Here is a 20127-nt window from a genome sequence, read left to right as displayed (position 1 = left end):
GTACATAAGGTATGTACGTACAAATCGGCCATGTACCTTTTTTTCACGCGGCGGGTTCCGGGTCGGGCCCTCGGCGAAATTTTGGTTTGTACGCAGGTACGTACATAGTAATTGCGAACCGTCTGTTTCCGTGCGGCAGCTTCATCCCACTTAGGTCGTACATACATACAGGCGAAAGCAATTGCACCTGAACAATAAATTATTATTTGTACATTTCATATTTTCTTTCACTCTTTTTTGTAAATAGGTAGTTTACCTCTTAGGGCTTTACTCTAAGTTCAAAGTTCCTACATAATTATAATCATGTTCTATCCGTCATGATAAAGACTATTCGCTCAGGTCTGTGGACCTGCTCAAGATATCTCCGACAAGTTTCTCGAATTTCTCGAATTTCTCAAGTCCGAGACCAAAGACGGTGGCTCTCTTCTGCGCCCGGCGTTGCTCAGATCGATGCCTCACAGATACCGGTCGACCATTCTCCTCCAGATCTAAAACATGACGATGCGCTGTTGCGCCAGATCTTCGACTCTCCGCCGTTAATCAAAGACCTTGCCGAAGCCTTCTCCAAGCTCACGAGTGGTGAAAATGTTGGCTTGTTCAGAAACAAATATCTAACGTCGCCACAAGGCTTCTTCGAATATGCAAATGTCACGATTGAGAGGGCTCAGAAACTTGTTCACAGGGTGCTCAATGCGTCGACGTTGGAGGAATATAAGGCGGTCGTGAGAGACCTAGATAGATTGAGCGATCTACTATGTCGAGTCCTGGATGTTTCGGATTTCGTGCGGGTAACTCACCCCGACATGATGATCCAAGCAGCTGCGTCGAAGGCGTGGTCGCTAGTCTACCAGTATATGAATCAGTTGAACACTGCGACGGGTTTAAGTGATCAGCTAGAGAAAGCTCTTGCTAATCCAGAGGTCATGGCCAGCTGGAACGAGGAAGAACAGACGGTTGCGAAATTGCTACAACAGGATTTCAAGAAGTCGGCAATACACCTCCCAAAAGGGTCGCGGGATCAATTTGTCAGCCTTTCGCAGCGGATTAGCGAACTGGGGTCGAATTTCGTCCAAGACATGGGACCCGAACAGAGATTCCTCGCATTCCCCAGTAGCAAGGCATATGGAATGAACCCGCAGATGGCTCGGAGGTTAACCCATGGAGGCGTTGTCAGTTTCGAGACGTTGTCGCCTGAAGCAACAGTAGCACTGAGAAGCGTGCATGACGAAGATACAAGAAAGGCAATCTACTATGCAACTCGAACGGCCTCCGGCTGGTCGATCCGTATCCTAGAGTCCTTACTACGATCGCGAGCTGAACTTGCGAAGCTATCGGGGTTTGAAAGTTATAGCCAGATGGCTTTGCACGACAAGATGATGGCTAAAACACCCGAGTCGGTCCATCAGTTCCTCGTAGCCCTATCTAATCGCAATGCACCGCTTGTTGAAGACGAGATTGCCGCTCTCCTTCGAGAGAAGAGCAAAACGCAGAACTCCACGGCAACTGATCTCCAACCATGGGACAGAGAGTATTATATGGAGAAGATTCGTTCATCTATGAGGTCGCGACGACGCAGTGATTCCCTTTCGTCTTATTTCTCACTTGGGACTGTCATGCAGGGCTTATCAAGACTATTTACCCGCTTATATGGAATCAGGCTTATCCCTCGAGACACACTTCGAGGAGAAACCTGGCATTCGGACGTGAGGCGGTTGGATGTCGTATCTGATACGGATGGACATGTCGCGGTCCTATACTGCGACCTTTTCTTCCGAGATGATAAGTCTCCTAACCCAGCACATTTCACAGTGCGTTGCTCTAGGGAGATTTCAGAAGCTGAAATCCAAGAAGTAGCAGCAGAACGAAACGCATCCGGTCTCCAATTTCCCAAATTTGAGTCTCCTATTGACGCGGCAAATGATGGAATGCACGTGTCTCTCCAATCCGGCTCTATCAAACAGCTACCAACGATTGCACTGGTTTGCGATTTTGAAAAGAGCAAAGGGCGTGGACCTGCCCTATTAGATTACTATCAGATGGAAACGCTCTTCCATGAGATGGGACACGCCATCCACTCGATTCTAGCCCGGACTTCTTTACAAAACGTAGCCGGAACTCGATGCGCGACTGACCTAGCAGAGCTGCCGTCTACTCTAATGGAACATTTCTGTGCAGACCCCTCTGTTCTCGGGCTGTTCGCGCGACATCACGTCACAGACGAACCACTACCCTTTGATATGGTCGTGGATAAATTAAACATATCTAGGAGATTTGAGGCATCAGATAGAGAGAACCAGATTATACTCGCCATGTTAGACCAGCAGTATCATTCGTCCCTACCGAATGATAACACATTTGATTCTACGGAGATCTATTTAGGTCTCCAGAAGAAATTCGGGAAGCTCCCGTCGGATCCACCAGGAACCAGGTGGCAAGGCTTTTTTGGTCATCTATTCGGCTACGGCAGCACCTATTATAGCTATCTCTTTGATCAAGTCCTCTCTAAGCGCGCATGGCAGGTTGTCTTCTCAGCGGGCCACAACGGGGCCGCGCTCGATCGAGCGAACGGCGAGAGACTGAAGGAGAATCTGCTCAAATGGGGAGGAAGCCGGGATCCCTGGCGATGTCTATCAGATACGCTGCAAGATGAGCGCCTGGTAGACGGGGACGAGAAAGCTATGAGGCTCGTAGGAACGTGGGTAAATAAGGACGATGTCCATAGCTAGAATAGAAGCATACTGGATATACCCTTGCCATGGCTAATGACACATATATACTGAAGCCAGTACCCATTTACAGCCAATATTCAACACGAAGGCACCGAGGAAAGATTCTTCTTTCATATTTAAGATCCGTGGTGAATCTTATAGAGCTATGGACTGTATAGTGAAGGCTACATCCTTGGTCGTATAGACTTACATTACATAGAATCAAATAAAAATAATTAAACGATTAAGCGCACATATGAGCCGTTTCAAGCCTTTCTGCAGAGTATTTTATTGTCAATACTTTGCGAACTTTCATACCATTCTTTGTAACGGTATAGATGAAATAGTGTAATTTACCCCCGTCATTTTTAGGGTATCTCAAGTTATTTGCTACCTTCTAGGATAACCCTTCATATTATAAAATGTAGGTAAATGCCATGGAGTCTATTGAAACTCTGAAATCAGTATCTGCACACTTTATCTCTTCTACTAAGTCTGTTGGGGGCTAGATGAGGTCATGAAAACCCGGGTTCTAAGCGATGGTGTTTCTTTCAGAAGTTCAGGAAAGGACAAGAAAAAGTAAGGAAGGCGTCTGACTGAACAGTACCTACATGTATGAAGTGGTGACAAGTTTAACGTGGAGAAAGTGACTTAGACTTGAGTCGTTTTACATACTAAAGGTACCTCGTCGCTTCTCTCAATGATATAATGGTAGGCATAGGGGGTTGGCCTTTACTGCCTCATAACGCGTACTTACCCACACCTCCTGCCATCTACTTCAGTTGCTCTTGCTCCTAAGTTCCCAAGTCAAGTAGGCAGGCATGCAAAGATTTGGATATTTTGTTTCATTTCTTGAGGCAGAGCTCCATTTACATCTTTACATCAACAACAAACATCAGTTTTGCAAAGGACCATTGAGTTACTATCATCATTGCTGCTAACAATACCATTTTTTTGCTTAAAAGCTTCATTTTACTGTGAACATTCATACGAGGACTCCAGAAATATTTCTGTCAAGGTGATTATCCAAAGAAGACACCGAGTCAATCTGCAAATAATTAACCAGCAGAGATAGATCACCAACGCCAGTCCTCTACTATTATTCTAGAGGCTTTGCTATCTCCATGTAAGTAAACTACTGCATAACTAAACAAATACCTTGATAAGCTTACACTTCATAGATACGAATACCACACTATACATTACACCAAAATAATAGAGAAATGGCATCTCACACATACTCAGGTGTCCTCGGCCTCGCCATGCTGCTGGTCACAGCTCCCCTTGCGGTGGCACGTCAATCCCAACCCACATGCTTGCCCATGCCCGTGGTTCCCGGAAACACCACCATTTCAACCCACACTATCAACAACACCCTGATCGTCGAGGCTGACGCACCCAATCCCAGCCCTAGCCCCAGCGCCTCTCCTCGCCCGGAGCTGAGGATCATCGACGAAGATCCCGTGTACAAGTACGTGGGATGCTGGTCTGAGGTCACCCTTTTGAACCCCGACGTGCATGCCCTCGATGGACCCTTCTTGACGGCACCCGGCCTCATGAATGTCCACGTGTGCGTGGATTTCTGCCGCCGCGCCTCTAACAAGAACAAGCAGAACCAGACTGGCTACCATTACGCCGGCCTTGAGTTTGCCTATCAGTGCTGGTGTGGTGACAACCTCTCGAAGCACAGCTACCACTTGATTGACGACGTCTGTGATCTTCCTGTACGTATAATTTTGAAACTAACTCCCTTCAGTTCTCACCCATATTCCCCCCTTTTCCTGGATACCAATGGAGTCGGAAGTTTCTCCATATTATTCAGCTGATTGAAACTCTCCTTGCCCCCGTGAATATGCCCGAATATACTACGCTGGTTACTTGACCTCTCGCTTTGTGAAGTATGTATTTACTAATATCCATCCGTATAGTGTGATGGTGCCAACACGACTGTGTGTGGTGGACATCTCGCCATGACGCTATACAACATTACAGAAAAGAATACTCCTGGAGATAACAATGGATTCGGCGGAAACGGAAGCAATGCCGGAACCGGCACCCAGCCAGAAGCACCCCATGATCAAGCGGCACTACAAGCCGTGGGAATGGGTATTCTCGTGTTGGCTGTGACTTTTGCCTTGGGCTGGGGTTGCTTGTAAGGAGCGAGACGAAAATGAAACTTGACGAGTGAGGATATATATATGTGTGGATGAATGACTTAGTTTGAGATCGGGTGTTACTATTTGATTTCTTCACACTCTTTAGATCAGAGCCAGCGTTTGTCATAGCGTCATCTCGCAAGGAGGCGTTACGCATTGTTGTCTACTGAGTTAATCGTCGCGGGAGAAGTTGGCGGCTCATACCTCTAGATATAGGTATAGTTGGGAGCAAGAGCTGTTTGATCAGCTGAAGTACATGAAAATCGGAGATGAAACTGAATAGTAGATAGGTGGCATTCGTTGTTTTAAAAGCGTTATAAGGTCTAAATACACCGCTTCGATGATAAAGCACCTCGTTTTTTACAATGCTATGTGTGCTCCAAGTCTTCTATCGTGTCGCTCGTGGTAATGGATATAAATAAGGTCATATTCGGCATCATTTAATAATTCATATATCCAACGGCCCCAACCCCCTCTCCCGCACCGCATTTTGTACTTCCATCTTAACCCGTCCTACGACCTCACGCCACGCCTCCTTCCCACGATACTCCATCTCCTCGCCCCCACCTCCACCACTGTCTTCTACTAGATAATCCAGCCACCGGACCAGCTTAGCCGCCTTGTCCATATCCTTCTCTTCCAGCACGACGCGGACTAAGTACTTCTCCAATATCTCGGCGTCCCGCCTATGAGGACCCTCGTCCTGCGTCTCCCGGTGCCACACGTTGAGCATGTCGCGGATTTCGGGGAGAGTTGTTAAGCCGTTGGATGTGAAGCCGGCTTTAGGCGGGCGTGGGTTGAAGCGTAGGCGCGTCTGGCCGTTTGGTAGGGCTGTGGACTCTTGCTCTCCGTTGCCGTTGCCATTGCCATTGCCGCTGCCGATGTCTGAGGTCCTCCTGCTTTGGTTGAGTTTCGACAGGTCTAAGTCGGCGCGCTGTGCACGCCGGCGGCGTTGGTGGTCTGCGATGACTTCTTGGCGTACTTCCTCTGGCAGCTCGGCGAGGAATTCCGGGTCTAGGTCTTCGACGTCGTTGGGGTCGGGCTGGGGCTGCTTGGCGATTGTGGTCTGGACGATTTTGGCGCTGGCGTCGGCTTGTCTCTCGCGGGCGCGGGCGAAGAGGTTGGGCACGCGGCGTTTGGTTGGGGTTCTTTGCCTAGGGGGTTGGATGGTGCGGTCCCGGCGGGGGGATTGGGGGAGCGAGGTTTGTCGTCTGCTTCGGGGTCGGTATTGTTCTAGGATTTCGGCTTTCATGTCGTCTGGTAGGGCGTTGAATACTTCGGGGTCGATCTCGGGAGGGATGCCGTCTACGGGTGCTGGACTTTGAGTCCTCGATTTGGCGGCTGGTGTCTCGTCGCGGGGTTCCGGGATAGCTCGACGGCCTTGCTCCATAAGCCGGCTCCGAATATCCGGGGGTAACTCGGCGATGACTGCGGGATCGGGGTTGGATGGCATGATGAATTGGGTTCCGCTGATGTTTAAGGGGGTATTCGCTTTAGCATCTACCTTGCTTGCTTGAGATAGCGCGAATGCCGGGTGGCGTTCTGGCTTCGGTTTTCGTGGAGTCAAGGGGCTCTCTGTGATCGGGTCTTGCGGCTCGCCTCGACCTTGTCTTGAACTGGTCTCTTCTGCACCACTGCCATCTTGAATCGGCTCAAGGGCCGGCTTTTTGCCTAAGCCAGGAGTACGAAAAGCACCGAAAGGCAGCTTCTTTTGGCTCCCGTCAGGTCCTGACAATGAAGTCTTGATCGGCTCGAGTTTAGTCAACTGTACGCCTAAACCGCGAAGGTCACCCGGACTGAATTTGTAGGAACGGAGGATCGAAACTGCTTCTTTACCTAACACTTGATAGTCGTGGGTGGCAACACCAAACATGACGCTTTTGTTGAAGGTATCACATTTTCCATGTCCTAAGTGTTTCGGAGGGTCGAGAGGTGCGTCAAATGAACGTCTCATGATCTTCATCGTGAGCTGTTTACCCCTGACCTGCTCGTTTAGAAGTCGTTTCTCCAATTCTTTACATAAATTAAAGACAAACTCCTCGGCCTCTTCCTGGCTGATGAACCGGATTCCCCAATTAACTTCAGCTGAGACTGACTTGCGAATTGGCTGTTCGCCAACCTCCGTTCGGTCGATACCCCGAGCAAATTCCCATAATTTTTCACCTGTCTTTGGACCAAGGGTATTGATTAGGCGTTCTTTGGAGGTTTGCCGGACATCGCTCACTAATTTCACACCAATCTCTTCTAGTTTCCCAGCGATGCTGTATGCGACTCCAGGTAGGTCATCAACTTTTAAGTCGCCGAGGAAGTCCAATACCTGTTCTGGTTTGATGTGGTATTGCCCTGCGGGCTTGGCTTTCCGAAGCGCGACTTTTGCTAATAGAATGTTGCCTCCGATTCCAACTGAAACAGCACACCCGGTCTTTTCCTTGATTTGTCCTCTTAAGGCTGAGGCTATCTGGTCCGCCTTTTCCTGTTCCCTCCATATATTGCTCTCGTCGACTCTGGAACCATCTGAGCCAACTGCAGATAGGAGAACGGAGGTGATATCCACAAGAGCCTCGTCGATACTGACACTCTGCACGACACCACCAACTTCTAGAATGCATTCGTAGAATGATTTACTGGCTTCTTCGTATGCTGGGAAGTCATATGGCAGTACTTTGAGCTCGGGACATAATTCCTTAGCTCGCTTCATCCACATGCCGTTTTTCACTCCGTATTTCCTTGCTGGATAGTTGCAGCTGGCAATTTCCGAGCCAGATCCTGTTCCATGTGCAACAACAGCGGGTTTATCAATGAATTCGGGTGCGCTTTTCAGTGAAACCGCACAGAAAAAGCTGTCGAAGTCAACGTGCATTACGTAGCGCCTCGCGCCGGCCTTTCTTTTTGTCGGCTTTCTCTGGGGACCTTTCTCGGCGGCGAGCCTCTGCATCCTAGACTTTAACTCGGCTTTCCAGGTGGATAGATGGTGCAGCCTACTCTCAGAGTAATACTGCTGGATGAAATCTGGATTTGCGGTGGAAGATTTCCTCATCCGCGGATCTTGCAGAAGTAATGCATTATGCTCCTCGGAAGTCATCGCTTTTTGTTCGTCGACTGGTGGACCGGGTTGGATGTCATCTTCGACGTCGTCCTTGACTTGTTTATCAGGCTCCTTGGATGCTTGCGGTGCTGTAGATTCCGGGTATTCGACTAGCATCACCGAGTCTTCGTCCAACTCATCGGAAATGTCCGGTGAGTATTGCGGTCCTTGCAATACACCCGAAGGCGTCGTAGGTTCAACAGACTTATTATGATAAGCATATTTGAGAGCTGACCCTGGCCGGCTAGGCGAGATGTCTCCGAGATGCTTTCCATCAATAGACTGCGCAATACCTTTAAGCTGACTGTTATAGAAACTATTCTCGGTTTGCTCCCGATATCCTGCCAGGGGTGATTGTGGACTGGACTGTGTGGCTATTCCGGTCCCGCTTAGTTTTAATGTCTTCTGCCTGGGGCTCTCATCTATCACTCGGTAATCTGACCACGGTAGAAGCTTTCCAGCTCTGATAGAATCTGTAACCCATGCAGGCTTCACCATCCTATACTTGTTAAAGTCAACCATCTTTTTCGGCGGTAGGCTAGACGCAATGATGTGGGTTGCCATGGTCTTAGAGTCCAAATACTGGAGAAAGCCGGCGCCATGTTGGACTAGATCACGATGAAGGACTTGGAGTGGCGGTTGCGTATAGCCTATAACATGCGCGACGACTCCCTTGAAAATTTGAGGCTTGTCTGTCGACGAAGCTCTCAATTCGGAATCAAGATTCTGTAACTTGATTTTCTTGCGGCGAAAGTAATCCCCAAAGCCGCCAAAGGCGCTAGGCTCATATTCCTCACCCGCTTCATCCGAAAAGGTATGATCTTCTATGCGCTTTCGCACAGCATTTGAGTTGGCATCTAAACGATTCCCCATGTTGACAGGATTTCAAAGTTGATCTCAAATAATGAGATGCCTGGTTCTGGTTTTCATAAAAGAATCTACTCGATGGCCTGTGGCGATCTTTCGATGGGAGGTCATCTTGGAATTGACGGGGTCTTAGCTGTGTTGAGCATAAGACAAGATAAGCTGACTTGATTCGGATTTCTGGCGACACCGAAGATTACTAGGTTAAGGGAAATTGAAACGTTTATGAATATCGACTTATTTGATCTCATTCTTCACCGACAAACGTGTAATTGATAAACGCGTGGCAGAGCGACGCTGATTAATGAGACGCGGGTAACGTCACGTCATCCCGTGACTTAATGCAGGTAATGATTCCGTTAAGTGAACGCACGTGTAAATAATTAAAAGAAGAGCTATAAAATATGAATAGTAAAGATGAAATGAGCTCTATAACAGATTAGTACTCCGTGGTTAAATGCATCTGTAATATGCTTTTAGCGGGGCCTTTTAATAAGGAAGGCATGTGACTGGGTACATCAACGACGCCTACACCAGCCACACTTACATATACCCGGCTATTTCATTTCTTCGTCTTCTTTACTCGTACATAACTTCACATGTGCATATGCGAATTCTTATTACGTACCTGGTCCTTGTCGGCATTTCCCGACTCTTGTAATTTGAAATCAGTATGTATTGAAGATTGGAGAGCGAAACTGATTGATTTCGCGTCGGCAGACTACCCCCAGTATAAGTCACATCAAATCATCGCGACGATGAACAACGAACAGTTCCGTCGCCTTGTTTCCACAAACACCCCCAAGCCCTCATCGAATGGCAATGGCGCATCACCAGGCGCAGCCACTCCTCGAGGAGCAGCGCTTGGATCTAGGCAGAAGTCAAGCATTCCTATGACGCCGTGAGTCTACTATCCCTCTACCTTCATTGCATACGTTATTAACTAATCCAGTCGCTCAGTTGGCCTTCATAATAAATCCGATTTCGCACGACAATTAGCAGAGCGCAACCATGGCGGCGACAAACAGCCCAAGAAATTCAAGTCATATAATCCCAAGGGTAGCAAATTAGCAGAGGGATATGTAGACCGCGCTCAGAATAGAACTTCGGAAGAGGAGGACGAACGAGCAGCGCGAATAAAGGCATTGGAAGAGTCTCTCAAGAAGGAAGAGATCGACCAAGAGACTTTTGAAAGGCTCAGGAGTCAAATTGCCGGTGGGGATTTATCCAGCACCCACTTAGTAAAAGGTCTCGACTTCAAGCTCCTCGAACGAGTACGAAAGGGCGAAAATGTTTATGGCGATAGCGGCGAGAAGGAAGAGGATTCCGAGCCGGAAGACGACATCGACGAGGAGTTAGACCAGCTAGAAGAAAGAGAAGTTGCAGCGGTCGCAAGAGAGAAAGCAGCAAAGAAAGGACAACTATCAACAGCGCCACTAAATCCGTCCAAGAAACGAACGAGAGACCAGATACTAGCCGAAATGAAGGCAGCAAGAGAAGCAGCAAAGGCCAAAGAGGATACGGGTCTGGGGTCGAAGTTCAAAAAGATTGGCGCGAAGACCCCCGGAATGAGAATAGAGCGAGATAGCAAAGGCAGAGAAGTCTTGATAGTGGTGGACGAAGATGGCCACGAGAAGCGAAAAGTTCGCAAGATTCAGCCAACGGCGACAACGTCATCGAAAGACACAGATATGATGATGCCCGACAAGAACGCCAAACCCCTCGGCATGGAAGTTCCAGAGCAGTACAGGAAACAGGCCGAAGAACCAGATGATGAAGATATCAATATATTTGATGATGTTGGTGACGACTACGATCCTCTTGCTGGGCTAGAAGAGGAAGACTCCGAAGACGAGGAGTCCGCCGCGAAGAAACCACAGCCATCCGACACAAGCAAGGAAGATAAGGTTGCCATGCCTCCTCCACCGCGCCCAGCCGCTACAACAGAGTCACGAAACTACTTTAAGGATTCTAAGACCAAATTGGTGTCATCTGAGTCGCTCAAGGCGCCGTCTATGTCTGATCCGGCAATACAAGCAGCCCTCAAGAAGGCAGCATCCCTAAATCCTATATCTAGGTCATCGGAAGAGGATGATAAGGAAGCACGTGCTAAGGCGGAACGTCTTAAGAAGATGCTGCAGAATAACGATCGCGATGCAGAAGACATGGACATGGGCTTTGGTACTAGTAGGTTTGAAGACGAAGAGGACTTTGAAGAGCAGAAGGTCAAATTCTCAGAATGGGGACGCGAGGGCGACGATGAGGGTCACGGCGGGGGCGGGCCTAAACGTAAGAGAGGGCCCAAGAAGCGAAAGGGGGATGCCAATAGCGCAGCGGATGTTTTGCGAGTTATCGAGAAACGACGAGCCGCCGAATGATTAATGGAGGTAGTATTTGACTTGGCTCACCAAAGCTACGAATAGGAATAGGAATAGGAATAGGAACAGGAATAATCAACACCAAAAGAATAAGCATTTAACCTAGGTTAGACTATTGTGATAAAGTTGCATAAAGTCATTCTGATTATTACCTATAGCTACCTATAGTTAGGTACCTAACATATGGTAAGAGAGTTATGGTTATGGTGCGAACAACAATTCCCACGGCCGCCTATCTATTCACCTATCTCTATTCACCTATCCAACTCGAGTCCCACAGACCCAAAATGCGTATTCCGTATTTCCGTCCGCCTTGTTACCTTTTTCCACTTTTCCGTGACCGACATTCATCTTTATTTATTGGCATGAACATATAAAACCAGATCCTGCCAACCGGCCAAAATACCTATAAGTTATCTCTCTTAATAGTATCGTCTAACCAGGTACTTACTTACTTACTTACTTATAACTATCCTATCTTCCAACAAGTATTTTACCAAATCACAATATTAAATACTTAACTATGCCGGAACCTGTCCCACTTTGGCTGGACTGCGATCCGGGCCACGACGTGAGTTCTATTTCATCCACCCTTTTGCCTTTATCCAACCAATCAATCGCCGGACTATTTTATTTTCTCAAGCGAGACTTCGTTCCCCGGGACCGCCGCTGCCCCGCCGCATCCTTGGCTACCGCCGGTTCGGCGTTGGAGTAGCAGTCCTGCGTCAGACGGGCGTTGGCTCGGCGCGAGATTTACGCCCGACGCTGAATCATACTGCACTATGTTATGTATAGCAAGTACTTTATTATGTATAGAATCTACATGTCTATTACATAAGTAATCTAACCTCGCCACCCCAGGACGTCTTCGCCATCCTCCTAGCAGCCTACCACCCGGGCATCCGGCTCCTAGGCCTCAGCACCGTCCACGGCAACGCGCCCCTAGACAACACCACCAACAACGCGCGCTCCGCCCTCGCCGCCATCGGCAAGCACGCCGCCATCCGGGTGTACCCCGGCGCCGCGCGCGCCCTCCAGCGGCCCCCCGTCCACGCCGTCGACATCCACGGCGAGACCGGGCTCGACGGCACGGACCTCCTGCCGCAGCCCCCTCCCATGTGCGCCGAGCAGCGGGACGAGGGCCCGGTGGCGGCCGTCGAGGCCATGGCCCGCGCGCTGGGCGGGTGTGCCCCGGGCACCGCGTGGGTCGCGGCCACGGGCGCGCTGACGAACGTCGCGCAGCTGTTTGCCGCGCACCCGGACCTGGCGGCGCATGTCAAGGGGGTGGCGATCATGGGGGGCAGTCTGGGGGGCGGGTTTACGCCGGCGGTCATGGGCGTTGTGGACGGGGTGCCGCGCGTGGGGAATTACACGCAGTGGGCCGAGTTCAACGTGCTGATTGACCCCGAGGCCGCGGCTGCGCTGTTTAAAAACCCCGTGCTGGCGGCGAAGATTACGCTTGTCCCGCTGGATCTGACGCACCTCGTGTTGGCGACGAAGGACGTCCAGGAGGTGTTGCTGCATGGACGGGCTCCTGAGGGTGGGGACGGGAAAGAGGAGGGGAGGGGGAGGGGGAAGTCGGATTTGAGGGTTATGTTGATAGAGCTGTTGAATTTCTTTGCTGGTACTTACCGGTGAGTGGGCTCTTCTGCGTCTTTTTTTCTTTGTTGTTTATCTCTGGTATGATGTACTAACTATGGTATGTCCGCTCTCCAGCGAGGTGTTCGGCATCATGGAAGGCCCGCCTCTACACGACCCGCTGGCGGTAGCGGCCGTGCTGGAAGGTACCGAGTACGAGATCCCGTTCTACGACTACGATCCTAAGAGTCCCGAGGGGCCAAACCGACGGGAGCGCTTCGCGGTCGAGGTCGTGACCGAGGGTACGCATGAGGATGCTAGAGAGCGTGGCGCGCAGACTGGCCGCACCATAGCTACGCTTCTACCGCCAGGGAGTGAGGGCGTTCGGATACCGCGCGGCCTAGACATCCCGCATTTCTGGAAGGTTATTGAAGAGTGCTGCGAGAGGGCCGACGAAGCGAACAAGAAGATCCTGGCTACTAAGCCTGCAAATTGATTTGTTGGTGACTAGATAGATCGGGTTATAAGGCTTCGGAAAGGAGTGACGGCAAGACTGCTTGATAGACTGGCAATGAGTTCATGACATAAATTACCTACATAGGTACCTAAGACATCCGTAGCATTTGGATACATTGGACGCATAAGATAGCTCGCTATCTACTTTAGAAAACCCGTAGAATGAATAAACCAACTGTCCTGTAGACATTATTCATTCTATGAAGGGACTCACTCTCCAGAGTTCCCCGTTTTGTCACAACAATTATAACACACACTATTGCTAGCCAAATTACAGCTCTAATCAAACTCCTAGGATCTCCCTGATGTACATTATCCTATCCATACCTTATCCCCCCAATGCCTTGTTTAGTCATCGCCCGTGAGATCAATAACGTCAATATACTTGCGCTTTGCCCCAGCGATAGGGTTAGGAATCGTTTCTGTAGGTCTCGACGGTATGCTACTGCTACCGCCACCCACTGGACTCGAAGCGCCATGATTGCGCCGCGTCGACGGTGACGATCTATTCTGTGCTGCTCGCTTGCGTGCGCTCTCGCTGATTCTTCGGCTGACGTCGACCATGGATCGTTTCGGCGTCGGCCGCGGCAGCGGCAACGGCCTGGCTGGTCCTGCGGCAACGGCGGTGGATAATGTTGCTGGCGGCCTCGGCGGCATATTATATGGGGTCGACATTGTTAAGGACGAGTTTGTGCTGCGGGCACACGACGTGGCAAGCATTAATTCGATTTGCTGTAGATGGGCTTGTTTGGTACTGCATACGACAGGTTGTGGTTGTTGACGTTCGAGCATTTTCATGCTCATGATGTCGTCGTGCTGATCTCCTAGTACGATTCGTAGCATCTCCTGATCAAAGGTCTCGAGTAGAAATTCCGCATGGAGCCGTCGTGTCCACCAGACATCCATAGCTGCCTCGAACTGCGCGCCCAAACTCCATTTACAGTCATGACAAGAGCAGGGGGGCACCGGCTGTTCCAGGACGTAGTTCACCACGTAGGCTTTGAAGAAACTCTGGTAGATCTGCGACCAGTATGGAACCGAGAGAAAGACCCTACGCTTCTCAAGGACTATAAACAGCCCATGGAGAAGTGGTATCCAAAATGTGTCTAATTCTTCCCCCTTGACTTTATCCGCTTGGGCGGCTACCTTCTGGGCGAGCAAGGTAAGGTGGTTCTGAAGCTTGAGTTCGATAAGGGTAGAAATGAACCTTATGAATGACTTGTAGGTTATGTACTGAGGGCCAGAAGTGTTTCTGGAGCCATTTACTCCTATATCGGAGGGAATCTCCGCGGCAGTGAGGGAATCTAACTCTAGCTTGCTAATTGCTGCTAGTGCTATGCGCTCATAAACGGCTCGTATTTCATCCTTAGGAACCTGAGAGTATTTCAAGTCGAACGATTGGAGGAAGCCAATAATAAAGGCTGTTAAACCACTGCAATCTTCCAGCACAGGTACCACACTAATTGGATCAGCATCAGTCTCGAAAGGTGTCAGCAATGGTACTCACACCGTCTTCAAGTATTCAAATCCCAAAAAATAAAAGGAGAGGCTAAAGAGGGCTTTGCCATCTTCCTCTTGGAGCTGTACCCGTCGGCAAGCTTCCAAGCACTCGTCAACTGTTCGAGAGGCAAGGTTTCGCAATCCCTCGATCTCTTCTAGATCTACATTAACATCGCATAAAGCCGACCATCGTCTATGAATTGTAGGTTGAAGATTGAAGGCGTATAGAAATCTGTACGTAGTTAGCTTTTTTTTTATCAACTAATAGTTTTATGTGTAATCTCACGCTTTCTGAAAGCTGTCGCTAGAGATGGTTGATTTATCATATTCTTGCCCTAACCAAGCGAAGAATTCAACCGGGAGAGGCTCTTTGTATTCCGTCATGATTAATCTAAGCAAGCTATGGTTCTCGTTCTGGATAGATAACTGAAGGGCTTGCAAAACATGATCTGGGTCAAGTTTCTCTTTGAAATAGGACGGTTTGGCGTTCGTATTGAAAATCTCGTATATCTGGTTTAATCTCGCAGCTTTTCTTGAAGAGCTTGTGCACTGGTCGATTAAAAAACTGCAAAGGTTTTGGAAAAATATGATTCTTAGGAGGTCATTGATCTTAAACTTATGTGAAATAATAAATGGCACTGTTCCTTCGCAGGGAATAATAACCAATGCCTAAGAATGTAATTAATGATTGGTTAAACTGTGGTACGCTGTATCGCTATGATGTTGACATACTGATGCAAGATATCGAGATGTTTTTTGAGGTCCCTACCACTCAGTTAGTTTCATTGCCAGCCAGCGGGATTTGACGAGGCATACAGTTAAACCCACGCATCCTTTGTACTTTTCGTCCCAAGGCATGCCAGTAAAGGAATTCCCCTGCAGAACGTACCCTTCATCAAGCCGCAAATTCGAGGCCAGCCTGGTTCCTTCGACATCGACTACCTCCGTCAACTTATAGGACACACCACAGAACTCATCGGTTGTATCATGTTCAACATCCTCCTGTTCCTCTTCTTCCTCATCGTCATGGTCGCAATGACAACCCATATCCCAATCTGGACGACGTTTGTCCTTGATAATACGAGTTTCTTGTTTTTCTATAGTAGCCAAAAAGACATCGAAGTCCAAATCAGTACACATGGCCCGAAGACATCTAACTCGTTCACGGTCTGCGTCTTTGAGCCCTCGGTACGATACTCTTCCGCCTTCGTCGGTATAATTGTCATCAAACACATAGCAAAGCGGCGAGGGTTTCCTCAAACCATTACTGACATCTCGTGACCACGACTCGAGGGCCGTACGAAGCGCCTTGTTCTCAAGACGACTGGCTGCTGTTGGGACTGCAGCTGTTGGATCTATCGCAAGCTTATAAACCAGAACCCAGCTGTACCCGCTCTTGACGGGTAAGACCTCATACGAGGCGTCGGAAAACCTTAGCAAGAGAGTTTTTAAGCCTATGTTCCAGCGATATAGTAATGTACAACATACCAAAAAGCGCAGGCCATGTCGTGCTGTGAAGTAGGTAATATCTTTGAAGCGCCGCGGTACTTTACAACCACGTCCCCGCCTTCGTGACGTGAAGGAAGATTGATGACGAGCGTCCCAAACATGCCAGGGATCTTCTCAGTACTATATACCGATGAGTTCTTATGGCCGGACAATTCTTAAAAGGGTGGTGCTTACTCCGGAGGGATCTCGGACATGGCACCCTGTTCATATAAAAGCATTTTGTGCAACTCGGCAGAAATAGGGGAAGTAATGTCCAACTTCCTAGCGACGTAAACTAGAGTCTTGTTCAAGTAGGCTTGCCATGCCGGCGCTCTTATCTCGAACTGATCCGGGTTGAGTTCCCATATGTTTGGCACCGGCGTGTCAACAATTGTCTCGTTACTTTTTTCATGAGGAGCTTGATGCGACTTGGCAGCAATCTGTTTCGCCTGAGTCTCCGAAAGAGGATTATCAATCATGCCAACATCCTGCACGAAAATATCCAGATTGAAAGTATTAATTCGAGTCATGGATGCGAAACTGGCCTTTTTATGAATTGATTCAAGCGCCTTCAACAAGTCCGACTTCTTGAATGGCCTGTCCGGAAGACCGGTATGGTCTTCTACGGTTGGCTCCATTCTGTACGAGCCAGGCATTTCAGGATATTGGGGACCACCCAAAGACTTTCCGTAATACGAAATGTCGACGTCGACGATCCCGAAGCTTCATCATTAAGACGCGTTAAGATATAAATTTAATTCTACAAGGCTAAAAACGCTTAAAACGCGACTTTGTCGTGTTTTACGCAGACCGTGCTTAACTTAAAGTGGGGAGCTCATTAATAGGTTAGGTACCTCGATAGGCACCTTGTATGTTAGTAGGTACCTAGGTTACATAACTGTGTACCTAAACTATCCCGGCTTACAAGCCCCTTTTCCGTAACTCTCGTCACACATGATATCTAAATACATACCTAGGTACCTACCTACCTAGGTAACCTAATAATAACTATTCAATATTAATATTCAACCCCAAAACCAAGTAACTCCTTTAAATGCAAGCTACCAACTTCATCTCTTCGCCGGTCGCTCGCCAGCAAATTCGTCATCCCTGAGTTGTTTGCGTTTTAGTCCAGCAAATATCAGCGATCCATTCGTTTGGCTACAGTCCACCCCGGCTGGGTGATCTATCTGGTGACTTCTTCGTTGATAAGAGGATTCCGTAGCATAGGGTTGTGGGACAGTATATGGCTCAATCATTATCAAGTCCGGTTGTGGGTACTCGAAGTAAGGTGGTTCGTTCCCGGTGATGTTATAATAATCCCTCCCTAACACCAGCAGCAGACTCCTCTGGTTGAGAGTTGCGAGTTGCCGCCTGGCATTTTCCACTCGTTTAACCCAGCTGGACTTATTTAGCCTCTGGTTGGAAGTTTGTTTTTGTTCAGCCTGAGTAGGAATTGGCTCTTCCATGACAATATATCGGGTCCAGAACGACTGGATGATAGTTCGTATTAACGTCGAGAACGCAGGATCCTCAACGGAGATGGATCGACTTTCTAGAAGATCTATGAAACCGCCGGCGAAAGGTACGTAAAGGTCTGCGAGTTCGAGCAGGTCAATTCTTTCGCTTTGCTCCACTAACCTCCTTACCAGGTCGCGCAAGTCACTTTCCATGCCGAGGTCAAATAGAAGCCTACACAGATTGAGTAATGTGTCACTAGTGACCGGTGGGAGAGGTGGTGGTATTGCGTCCTGATTGAGCCGCGTGTGATCCCCTCTCCGAGATGCTCTTTGTCGTTGCCAACGTTGGAATCCTTGTTCGCTAATCAGGTGAACCACATCAAATTGCACGATTAGAGAGTTGATGGTATCTTTCAGAAATCCAAAAGAGTCGGAGACTTCTAACCTACCCTGGCGAGCACTAACATATAGTTGCCAACTAAAACCCAGCACGAAGGCGATGTTATCGCGCCTATTAGAAACTAGAGGGCCCAGTCTACTTCATGTTAGATATACACGAGTAACTATTTGTGGAATGAAGCCTACTTATTCAACAGCCAGTCATAATCCCGGTGATTACAGGCAATAAGAACAAGAGTTTCGCCATCCTGTTCGTAGAGTGTAGAAGTATAGCAAAGTTGGACCATCTTGTCTAACATATTTAGAACAAGTTCCCGTAGCTCTTTTGGTGTCGTATCACAGGTGGCGTTTAAAGTCGAAATATACATATACTGATCGCCAAGGGTTTGCTGTCCCAAAATAGAATGGTCGAAACTGCAGCTGTCAGTAATGACCTAGATGACGGGGGTGAAAGAACTAACGCTGGCCTTAGTGCAGTGAGTGACAGCTCTGACCCTTGAAGCTTGACTGCGATCCACGAGAAAAATTGAGACGAAAGGTTGACTTCGATATTATTACAAACTAGCTCAAAGAGGCCGCGATCCTGGAAGAGAAGTGCTACTTGGAGGACTTTGGCGATAGTAGGTTCAAGGAGTTCCATCTTGGAGTACGTCTTCGCCTTCCGCTGGGAGAAGAAATATCCGCATAGATCAGCTAATGTCTGAAAATACATGCCGTCACTTGCTGGAACGTTGCATCTCGATGAAAAATATTCCAGGAGATCAGCCACGGGTTTCACATCGCCAGCCTCTAAGAGGTTACTCAGAACATAAGTTGACATCGTAGCTTGAGGGACTATAAGTAGAGCCTTGAAAATAGGTAGGTTAGTTAAAATCTCTCGTATCACACCATTACTAGGCGAGACTGACCAATGATCGATAATATCGACATAATCCACGTAACTGTAACGGTTAGCTATATGAAAACATAGAACCAAGAAGAGTCAGGACTAACAGCAGGGTGGACAGGTTCATCATAGCCTTCGGGGAGATCGTCTTCCTCGTCAGGCTCACAGTCAATAAAAACATCATTAAGAATTAAGTCGGATTTTATGTCTAAGCTATGAGCTTTTCGATTGCAATGAACATCAAAGACCAATCGTACCGACCATTCTATAACATCAATATCTTGGGTTCCATTCTGTAGAGCATTCTCTTCGCTTTCTGCAAGCCCGCAACCTATGGTATCAGTCTCGGTGCCTATCTCTCTCTTCTCTATCTGGGCGATGAAGACATGGAAGTGATATTGAGATTCGAGGCTTTGCAAGCAGCAGAAACGGGTCAAGTCGGGGGGTGTCAAGCTATTAAGGGATATATCCGTGCTCGATGAGTCTTGAAGTATATAGAGTAAGGGGGTAGTTAGTTGATTAGATGTCCATTTCCGAATCGCGCTTTCAGGCTCATTAGGGTTATTAGATGAGTCGCCATTGTTCAACGGAAGGGCTTCGAGAGCGTTAAGCATCTCTACCTTAAAACCGGTAGCACGGACATCATTATAAGTCGTCGCCATGACGCCGAAATATTTAAGTCGTTGTGCCACTTGAATGTTTAGATGCAGTGGTTTTATCTGTAGTTGAATAGGTGACGGCTTATATATATAATATATAATGTGATGGACCTTAGGAGTCAAGAGGCTGCAAAGTTAACTCAATATTTCCTATATAACCTACATAGTAAAGGTATCGCCAATTGACTCAGCCTGCGACTTCAACTAATTCGTATCATCTAAGAAAGGAACAACAGGGTTTAACGTCATCAAGATGCATTTGACGCCAAGTCGAAGTAATGCCGCGACACGCGTATGTATCAAATGTGAGCTGGGGTCTAAGATAATTCCAGCTCTTAGATAAATACATAAATACCCGCTAATATGAATATTCATATTTCGCAATTAATAAATCTAATGAGGAACTACCCGGAAGGTACCATTCGTCATACAGTGTGACTACATTTTCAG

At 48.2% G+C, this 20127-nt stretch overlaps 7 protein-coding genes across 7 annotated transcripts; 4 read left to right on the top strand and 3 right to left on the bottom strand.

The window, feature by feature from the left end:
• Positions 1–153: 153 nt before the first annotated feature.
• F4813DRAFT_316751 (mitochondrial intermediate peptidase-like protein) lies at positions 154–2965 on the top strand. Its single transcript, XM_049240948.1, has one exon. It carries the CDS (start codon positions 318–320, stop codon positions 2724–2726), a length of 2409 nt encoding a protein of 802 aa, XP_049102187.1. The 5' UTR covers positions 154–317; the 3' UTR covers positions 2727–2965.
• A 966-nt stretch (positions 2966–3931) lies between these two features.
• On the top strand, positions 3932–4864 carry F4813DRAFT_401186 (uncharacterized protein; the record flags this gene model as incomplete). Its single annotated transcript, XM_049248370.1, has 3 exons — positions 3932–4432; positions 4465–4581; positions 4637–4864. The coding sequence occupies 3 exons, from the start codon at positions 3932–3934 to the stop codon at positions 4862–4864; spliced, it is 846 nt and encodes a 281-aa protein (XP_049102186.1).
• A 224-nt stretch (positions 4865–5088) lies between these two features.
• F4813DRAFT_316746 (DNA repair protein) lies at positions 5089–8968 on the bottom strand. Its single transcript, XM_049240947.1, has one exon. It carries the CDS (start codon positions 8820–8822, stop codon positions 5313–5315), a length of 3510 nt encoding a protein of 1169 aa, XP_049102185.1. The 5' UTR covers positions 8823–8968; the 3' UTR covers positions 5089–5312.
• A 603-nt stretch (positions 8969–9571) lies between these two features.
• Positions 9572–11191, top strand: F4813DRAFT_387085 (uncharacterized protein; the record flags this gene model as incomplete). Its single annotated transcript, XM_049246512.1, has 2 exons — positions 9572–9714; positions 9766–11191. 2 exons carry the CDS (start codon positions 9572–9574, stop codon positions 11189–11191), a joined length of 1569 nt encoding a protein of 522 aa, XP_049102184.1.
• A 129-nt stretch (positions 11192–11320) lies between these two features.
• F4813DRAFT_401184 (Inosine/uridine-preferring nucleoside hydrolase) lies at positions 11321–13265 on the top strand (the record flags this gene model as incomplete). The annotated part of the gene is made up of 3 exons (XM_049248369.1): positions 11321–11762; positions 12053–12825; positions 12908–13265. Exons 1-3 carry the CDS (start codon positions 11715–11717, stop codon positions 13263–13265), a joined length of 1179 nt encoding a protein of 392 aa, XP_049102183.1. The 5' UTR covers positions 11321–11714.
• A 140-nt stretch (positions 13266–13405) lies between these two features.
• F4813DRAFT_401182 (uncharacterized protein) lies at positions 13406–16911 on the bottom strand (the record flags this gene model as incomplete). Its single annotated transcript, XM_049248368.1, has 7 exons — positions 13406–14744; positions 14793–15017; positions 15072–15454; positions 15518–15550; positions 15602–16217; positions 16274–16414; positions 16469–16911. The coding sequence occupies 7 exons, from the start codon at positions 16909–16911 to the stop codon at positions 13634–13636; spliced, it is 2952 nt and encodes a 983-aa protein (XP_049102182.1). The 3' UTR covers positions 13406–13633.
• A 190-nt stretch (positions 16912–17101) lies between these two features.
• On the bottom strand, positions 17102–19959 carry F4813DRAFT_351324 (uncharacterized protein). The gene is made up of 5 exons (XM_049242402.1): positions 19126–19959; positions 19041–19073; positions 18594–18979; positions 18319–18546; positions 17102–18268 (listed from the first exon to the last, which is right to left on the bottom strand). Exons 1-5 carry the CDS (start codon positions 19678–19680, stop codon positions 17344–17346), a joined length of 2127 nt encoding a protein of 708 aa, XP_049102181.1. The 5' UTR covers positions 19681–19959; the 3' UTR covers positions 17102–17343.
• Between the last annotated feature and the right edge of the window lie 168 nt (positions 19960–20127).

This window comes from Daldinia decipiens, assembly GCF_022478715.1.
Source record: "Daldinia decipiens strain CBS 113046 unplaced genomic scaffold F4813scaffold_7, whole genome shotgun sequence".
Classification (NCBI taxonomy): Eukaryota; Fungi; Ascomycota; class Sordariomycetes; order Xylariales; family Hypoxylaceae; genus Daldinia; species Daldinia decipiens.
The sequence above is the reverse complement of the archived record's forward strand: the minus strand, read 5'-3'. Positions and strand labels throughout refer to the sequence as shown.